Here is an 8,672-nt window from a genome sequence, read left to right on the forward strand (position 1 = left end):
TTGCATACAGTCTCTTTCACAATAAAAGCACTACATCAGTACAACACCACCAACTGATGTTTTTTTCCTTCAACACACACACACGTGGTTACGTTTAGCCGACACACACACGTGGTTATATTTAGCCAACATACACACATGGTTAAGTTTAGCCAACACACACACATGGTTACGTTTATCTGAAACACACACGTGGTTATGTTTAGCCAACATACAAACGTGGTTACGTTTATCTGAAACACACACGTGGTTACGTTTAGCCAACATACACACGTGGTTACGTTTATCTGAAACACACACGTGGTTATGTTTAGCTGAAACACACACGTAGTTATGTTTAGCTGAAACACACACGTGGTTATGTTTAGCCAACGCACACACATGGTTACGTTTAGCCGACTGCAGGAACGAGTCCTAAACCCCAGAGATGAGTGAGCATGTTAGCATGTTAGCATGTTAGCACTTTCTGTTCACTCATCTTGAAGTCAGTGTGTTTTTGGTTCAATGTTTGAATTAATTAGACATCTATGGTTAACACAAGCTGAGGAGACTTTCACGTCCTGTTCCATGATTGTGTCTTAACACAAGTGGCTACATCAGACTACTGAACGTCCTCACACTGAACACGACTTTACAGCCTCATTGTGGTGGTGACGTTACGTCATGTGACTGTGGAGTGGTTTGTTTACAACCTAACGTTAGCTTTTAATCTCTTTTTACCCAGTCTGAAAACTTTCTGGTGTTTTTTAGACTCAAACCATGTATGTGTGTCTGTCCATCTGACTTCCTGTCTGCATCTCTCAGCTCGGAGCTCATTGGTTCCTGCTGAGGATCTTTGAAGACACAGATCTATAGTTTGACCTGTCGTTCCTTTGAACAGCTGTTCACAGGAGGAAATAATGACTTTATTCAGGGACTATTTTCAGTGGCGGATTAATCTGCATTGGGTGCTGCAGTGAGTGTTTGTGTCAGCAGGGCGGTGTATAAAATAAACTACAGTGTGTGTTCATACTGATGAAGGAAGGTGTGTCTCTGATCAGACCTGTCCTCCATTAACACAATCAGCTGTTCATGTGTCATAAAGACGATGTCAAACTCAGACCCACAAAGAAGAACGAGTCAAACAACGACTTCACATTTCAGGAGCAAAACGTTTCAGAGCTGGTCCTGCAGATTTGTCTCTGTCGGAGAATCTGTGTCCTCGACTTGTTGTTGTTGTTGTGAATCTCTGCGAGGACTCAAGTGTCGTCTTCGTCCTGCTGACTGCGAGTGTTTCTCAGCTCTGTGGGCGTCTGCAGACCAGAATATCCACACGCTTTATTAAACTGTGTCTCCCTGGGTGAATAAGAAAGTATTAAAGCTTCAGCAAAGCGATGAGGTGGTGCTGATGGAGGGGGAGGAGGAGGAGGAGGAGGAGGACTGTTGTGTGTTAAGTAAGGAGAAAGAGAAGACGATCAGTTCATCCAGAACTAAACCTGGAAATAATAATAAATGTAATAATAATAATAATAATCACTAGTCCATACCCATTGACTACAGCATACCATACCATGACTTAGTCATACCAAACATTAGAAAAAAAACCCACCAACATTGGTCCACAGGGGGAGCCACAGCGATCGGTCGCATTTTAGCCATTTTGAAGCATTTTTCTGTTGTTATAGCGCCACCCAGTTGCCAATTAGAGTTAAATTTCTCCAGTCACCTTGAGGCGTCCTGTTCTACATATCTACCAAGTTTAGTAAAAATCCATATGGCGGTTAGGCCTAGATAAGAAATGAGCTCTCTAGCGCCCCCATTTTGTTTGATGGGGTCAATAATGGAGGGGTCCCCTCAGATTATGTGTGGTCATATGCCTACAAAGTTGCGTGGTGATGGGTGAAACCCTTGAGATGTTATACACCTTTATGTGATGAGCCACGCCCTCCGCAATATTCATTGCCTTATAGAAGCTCAGTTTTAGTAAGTTTTCCAACTTTTGCCAAGAGGGAACTTTAGATATTGGTCCCTAGATTATGTTCACCCAGTTTCATGCAGATCGCTCAAACTTCCTAGGAAGAGATCCATTTGAAGTGTTTTTCAAAACATTCAAAATGGCGGTAAATCTATATAAGCGGAAGTTATGGGTTCTTGAGGCAAATGTGTTCCTCATGAGGAGAGGCATCTCTGTGCAAAGTTTCATGTCTCTACGACATATGGGGCATGAGATATGCCCATTCACAGTTTGACATTTCAATCGGTTGCTATAGCGCCCCCCTTTGGCCAATTGATGTAATATTGCTTCATTGGCATCCTCCCATGTTAATGCAGAAACATATTTCCTTCCTGTATGATCTGAATTTGTTGACGTTGTGTCATGAAGTGACCCAGACGAGTTTAATCTGTTTACTGTCTGACACTGAAGACAATTGTTGTTTTATTGTGGCGGGGTGAATGGAGCCAAGACTTTCACAATAAGAGCATCAACTGACATGTCCCTGTTTGTGTTTCTGCAGCAATCGAGCAGAGCATCGAGCAGGAGGAGGGTCTCAACAGATCATCAGCGGACCTCAGGATCCGTAAGACACAGGTGAGTCTGGTCCAGGTGTTCACACACACACACACACGCACAGGATGACAAATGACATCATCAGAACCAGTCGGCGAGGTTTCTAGGTTTTTTTTGTTTGTTCGTTTATTTGTTTGTTTTCTTTTGCGCTGAATTCATCTGAGAAGCCACTTAGTTTTTTGAGTGTGAAGATTTTATTCATTCATTCATCATTTACCTTCACAAAACAAAATAATGACGTAATTATCATGAACAACTCACATCTCACACTGTTTAAACCTCTCCAGTGAATGAATGAATGAATGAATGAATGAATGAATGAATGAATGAATGTAGAACACGTGCAGAGCATCAGCATTTAAATAATTTAAACATAGTGGTAAACACACACACACACATTAAACTGGAGTATGATTATTTTTTGTTTAGTTTTTTTTGTCGTTTTTCTTTTTGCATCATTCAAACTCAGCAGTGAATGAGTGATTCATGCTCAGTGAAAAGTGAAGGAATAACAGGCTTCTATGTTTATATTTTTTTAATATGTCTTGATGTGTAAAATATGAACAGGAAGTGAATAAATCAGCGCTCAGATGTCACAGAGCTGAACTCAGGGAGTCTGCAACCTGTCTGCTGTGACCCCACAGCATTCTGCTCTGTGATTGGCTGCTGCCTCCCTCCCTCCTTCCTCCCCATCAGTCTGCTGCCTCCTGGTGGAGGAGAGCAGAACTGCAGCTCCAACTCCTTACACAACCTCCACACACACACACACACACACACACACACACACATGCACGATGAGATACTCACTCAATATTTACAGATATTCATTCAGATAAAACTGTTCACAGGTGAAAATGTCTCATGATGAACTCGAGCTTCTTCCCTCAGGACATCCTGAACGAGGTCGCTGCTCACTCCTGACACAGTCACCTCCACCGCCCCCTTTATCTGCACCATGTTTATATTTTGTACAGATCATCTGATCTTTGTTGTTTCTCTGTAAAGTTGTATTTAATGTCCTGTCAGAGCAGCAGAGCCGCTCTCTTCACCGTGTTGGAGATATGTGACAAATATTATTAATAATTAATTAATATTATTATATTTCTGATGGAAATATCTGATTTCTAAATTTGCCTTTAAAACCCATAGCTGACGTCCTCTCTGTCTGTCTTCTGTCTCGTCTTCTGTCTCGTCTTCTGTTGTCCTGCAGCACTCGACGCTGTCACGTAAGTTTGTGGAGGTGATGACTGAGTACAACACCACGCAGTCCAAGTACCGCGACCGCTGCAAGGACCGCATCCAGAGACAGCTGGAGATCAGTGAGTACTCACACACACACACACACACACACACACACACACACACACACACACACACACACATAGGATATGAACACACAACTTGTACACAAACGGCAGCTCCTTAAGCTGCAGACAAACAAACAGTTCATTTATTTTCTTCATTCAACATCATGAGAGGTTAAGATGAAATAAACTCTCACTGAATGTCAGATATGACACAATAAATGTAAACATTTATTTCCTTTAAAGCTCAGATTTAAATCTGATCTAATGGTTGTGTTCTCGTTACCTCATAATAAATCGTTTACTCACTGGGAGGAGTGGACTCATTTAGACTGACATATTCATCTTGACACAGCCAGGTTTCAGTGAGACTGAGTAAATCAATATGATTATCTGATATTAATTTGTTTACTAACACTGCTTTAGACGATAGAGACCTGATATTTAACAGTCCGCATTTAATTCTCCTGTTTTGTCTTTCTGTCACAGAAGAGGTTTTAATTTTTATGAGGTTGTTATGCACAACTCCTCTTTGTTTAATTTTAGATTTAGATAATTTAGGTGGTCGGGGGACAGACACCGTTTGTATAAAACTATGGGTGGGTAACTGAACTAGAAGCTCAGAGAAGCCTGTAGGACTGCGACTCTGAGTCCTGGTCTCAACTCTGGGTTGTCAACCCAGAAGGATAAGAAGGACGTGACTTTAGATAAAAGCTTCAGCTGGAAGAAGCTGGATTTGACAACCGAATTTACCTGTTTATCAAATTTCAAATCATTGTCAAATACCACACCCAAATTTTTTGCAGTAGGTTTTATGAATGCTTCCAGGGAGCCCAAGTCAATATGTGAAACATCACGGGCACCACTGGGTCAAAATAACAAAAGTTCAGTTTTGGCTTCATTGAAGCTGAAAAAATTCAGGGCCAGCCAGGATTTAACATCCTGCAGGCAGTTCAATAGTGATTTTAGTGAATTAGAATTTTTCTGGTTCAAAGGCAAGTAAATTTGAGTGTCATCGGCATAACAATGGAATGACATGCCATACTTCCTAAAAATAGATCCTCAGGGAAGCAGGTAGAGGCAGAATAGAGCTGGCCCAAGATCAGAACCCTGAGGGACTCCACATGGGAAAGGCGCTGGGGAGGATACAGTGTCACCAAGAACATAAACATAAAAACTTCTGTCGGACAGACAGGACCTGAACCAGTCCAGAGCAGTACCTCTAATGCCTACGCACTGTTCCAGGCGCGAGATGAGAATACTGTGGTCTACAGTATCAAAGGCAGCTGTGAGATCTAAAAGCAAGAGAAGGCAGAGTGCCCAGAATCAGTAGCAAGTAAAAGATCATTAAAACATTTTAAAAGTGCAGTTTCAGTGCTATGTAGGGCTTTAAAACCAGATTGAAATACCTCAAGGATGCCATTCATGTCTAGAAAGGAATAATGATATATAATATTGTGAATGTAGAGAAAATAATTCTCTCTCCACATGTCAGGAGGTTTTTAATGACCTCTCAGAGCATAGCAGTATTACAGCCTCGTTTATTGTTGTGTGAAATATTTGACTCCGCCCTCTGGTGCCATCCATTGGCTGTATCTATGACATCATAAAAGACACATAGTGATGTTTACAACTTTTGAAATTAACAAATCTATTTTCATACGTGAAGGCAAAATAAATGAGACTTAAATCTGACACACTGGACCTTTAAAGGTCAGGTGAGTCCAGCTGACGTCACGTCACAGACACAAACAGCACCGGCTCACTTATCATCTCTGTAACATTCGTTTTGTGAGTCAGAAAATGTCTGATAATGTTTGTGAGTTATATTCTAATACCTGTGACATCACTGTGTGTGTGTTACTCTGACAGGAAGTGACAACACTCCTCCACTGTTTGACCTTAATTAAACTTTGTCACCTTTTTTCACACAAACTGCAGCAGATAGTTGTTTTTTTTTCTGTTTCACTTCAGTCGGAACAAACTTCATGTTGTTTCATTGAAAACAAAAAAAACTGTTCACCAGGTCAAACATGACGAATAAAGGCACAGAGTGACAGTGAGGAGTTGCTCTGTGCAGCACGGGAACAGACATGTGATTGCTTTCATGTTCTTTGGGGGATTTTCGGGGATTTGGTGGTTGCCTAGCAACACATTTTAATCCTAATCTACCTGTGGTGATATTCTGTGTTTACGTTCACTGAAACATCTGTTGTTGATCAGCCAGAGCTCAGGTGCTTCAGTCACATGACAGACCATGTAACACATGGTGATGGGGGGGTCACGGTCCGGGGGTCAATAAGCAAGCGCAATACACTGTATACACAGACTGTGATACAGAACCAAAACTCATGAGCGTTTCTTCCGCTGTCATTAGCAACATTTAGCACAAGAAGCTGATTGGCTGTGAGTCAGTCACACCGTGGCAAGAGCAAATGAAAGGGCAGAGCTGGAGAGCAGTTGTGTATAAAGGCCCCGACACGCCAAACCAACATCAAAGAACTGGCAGTGACGAAGGTCGACCAACATGTTGCACATGAACACACCACAGAGACGTCAGCCGACAGCAAACCAGCACGAACGTTCTACTCCTTTAGACGAGTCACGCTCGGCACAAAATGAAAAGCTGCACGACTTTTGAATTTACCAGACAGCCAGGTCGTTTAGTGACATCACATCATCCTGATCTGTGAGATTTTAAAATGAAATCAGTCCATTTGCAGTTTTATGTCTGGCAGCATGGTTCTGATCTGGGACCTCTCTGCCCTTCCATGCGCCTACGCAGAAAGCTTAAGGCAGAGCAGTGTGCTCTCTGATGAGAATTTCGTGGTCGAAGGTCAAAGGTCAGTGTGACATCACATAACTGGGAATTCACTCACTAATTCTGACCAAACTTGACACAAATGTCTAACAGGATAAAATAATGAAGGTCAAAAGGTCAAAGGTCAGCTTGACTGTGACATCATCATGTTTTAACGTCATATCTCAGGAACAGAAGGGGAGACATTTGGTCAGATACTGAATTGGTGACTCTAATCTTGAAAATGTGCTGATGATACAACCACGGGGCAGACTGGTGGGCGGAGTCATACAGCGGCGGGGGTGGTGATTCTCGACAGTGAGATGTTAAAGGACCAAAAACATCATCAGAATCATCCAGTCAATCATAGTCACCCTCGTATGTGACCCCTAACTTACCATGTGACACGTGGCGTACTGTGTGACACATGATGTACCATGTGACTGAGGTGATGTTGAGGTGTTCTGGGCTCTAAACGTTGTCTCTCTGTGTTCTGTTCGCAGCTGGGAGAACCACCACCAACGAAGAACTAGAGGACATGTTGGAGAGTGGCAAGCTGGCCATCTTCACCGATGATGTAAGCACCGCACCTGAGCCCGTCTGTCGCCACGGGTTGCTTTAACCTGAGCCATTCTGCTTCCCTTGGTGATTACACTAAGCTATGTGGGATGCAGAATCGCCAGAAGGTGCGCTGAGACATCAAGTGAACACGGTCGTTGTCACATGACATGTAACGATAGGAGGATGCACCGGGAAGCTCTTATTTTGATGGAGTCACCTCACACTCATCATTTGCTCCTTCAAAGTAAGAGCTGAAATAGGTGCATGCGCCTCTGCCTCTGGCCAAAGCTGAGAGTGTCACATGACCTGATGGCTGTCATCAGGTCGGTAACTTAAAACTGAGCTGAAAACCAAAAGGTTTCACTCCGAGCTCCTCTGGTTGACCCACATCCACCTGTGATGTCACAGTGTAGTGACCAGCACGCTTCAACCTGTGGAGGTCAGGAACATGGTTTACAGCCGGTGTTGAGTTACTCTGTGATCAGGTAAGTAGGTCAGCAACAGCGCACCACAGGAACCAAGGACACTGGAGGTCAAAGGTCATCACGTTTTATACCAACTAAATATTCAGCATGACAGATCAAAGGCCTTCACACGCCGAGGGTGCGACGTATAAATGTGACGTATGAAGAACATGAACATGTAAAACACTCGCCTGCAAATGTTTAGGATCAAAACTATTCGTACTAGGACGCCACTGACCCAGATCAGCGTCCATCACTCTGTCTGAGGTCAGTACCGGTAATGTAGTGAACTACTGCCGCACTCAAAACGGTCCAAAAGTTGAGTGTGGATTGACACTTCTCACCCTCACCGGTCGCCATCTTTGTGACGTAGCAAAAGTCTCATCTTCTGACATGGCGGCTGGAGACAACAAGGAGCTGTTAGTTCGACATGTTTTTGCACCAAGAACCAAAACTGTTGTTGAATAGAAGCTGTCAATGATGTTTGTTCAGTCTGTGATGATTTGGTGCCAACAACAATAATGCGAGTGCTAACGTTAGCTAGCTAACTAACTTGATCGTAGCTACAGCGACACAGTGTAATCAGCATGAACATTGTGGTGTCAGTTTGATTTATGTGTGGGTGGAGATAGCGGTCAGATGCTGGTGATAATGCTCCACCGTCTGTTTGCAAGTCACCGTTTAAAGAAGAAAAGGTCGTCAAAGGACGCCGTTGTCACTTCCCAAGAGTGCAAAATGGCAGTGCGAGATTTGAGACAACACTACTCTGTTGAAATTAGTGCTCCATGCAAGAAGAACACATTGCACTACATAGGAGTTTAGCAATTCAGTTTGTCCGTGAGGGAGAGAAATACAGAAGGGATAAGTTAGTAAGGAGGCAAGGGTGTGGCCGCCTAGAAGGTGCTTGTGATTGGGAAATGCAAGAAGATTTAGGGGGAAAGCTTGTTGTTCCCCAGGAAATAGTTTGTACCAGGCAGAGGCCTGACTTAGTGTTG

At 43.1% G+C, this 8,672-nt stretch overlaps 1 protein-coding gene across 1 annotated transcript in view; it reads left to right on the top strand.

Annotated features, from left to right (window-relative positions):
- The window catches only part of stx1b (syntaxin 1B), a 73,435-nt gene that overhangs the window by 51,019 nt on the left and 13,744 nt on the right, over positions 1–8,672 (top strand). The window contains exons 5-7 of the mRNA XM_050068444.1: positions 2,496–2,569; positions 3,759–3,867; positions 7,156–7,229. Coding sequence (XP_049924401.1) covers positions 2,496–2,569; positions 3,759–3,867; positions 7,156–7,229 — 257 coding nt within the window. The remainder of the gene's footprint in view (positions 1–2,495; positions 2,570–3,758; positions 3,868–7,155; positions 7,230–8,672) is intronic.

This window comes from Epinephelus moara, chromosome 18 (genome assembly GCF_006386435.1).
Source record: "Epinephelus moara isolate mb chromosome 18, YSFRI_EMoa_1.0, whole genome shotgun sequence".
Taxonomy (NCBI): Eukaryota; Metazoa; Chordata; class Actinopteri; order Perciformes; family Serranidae; genus Epinephelus; species Epinephelus moara.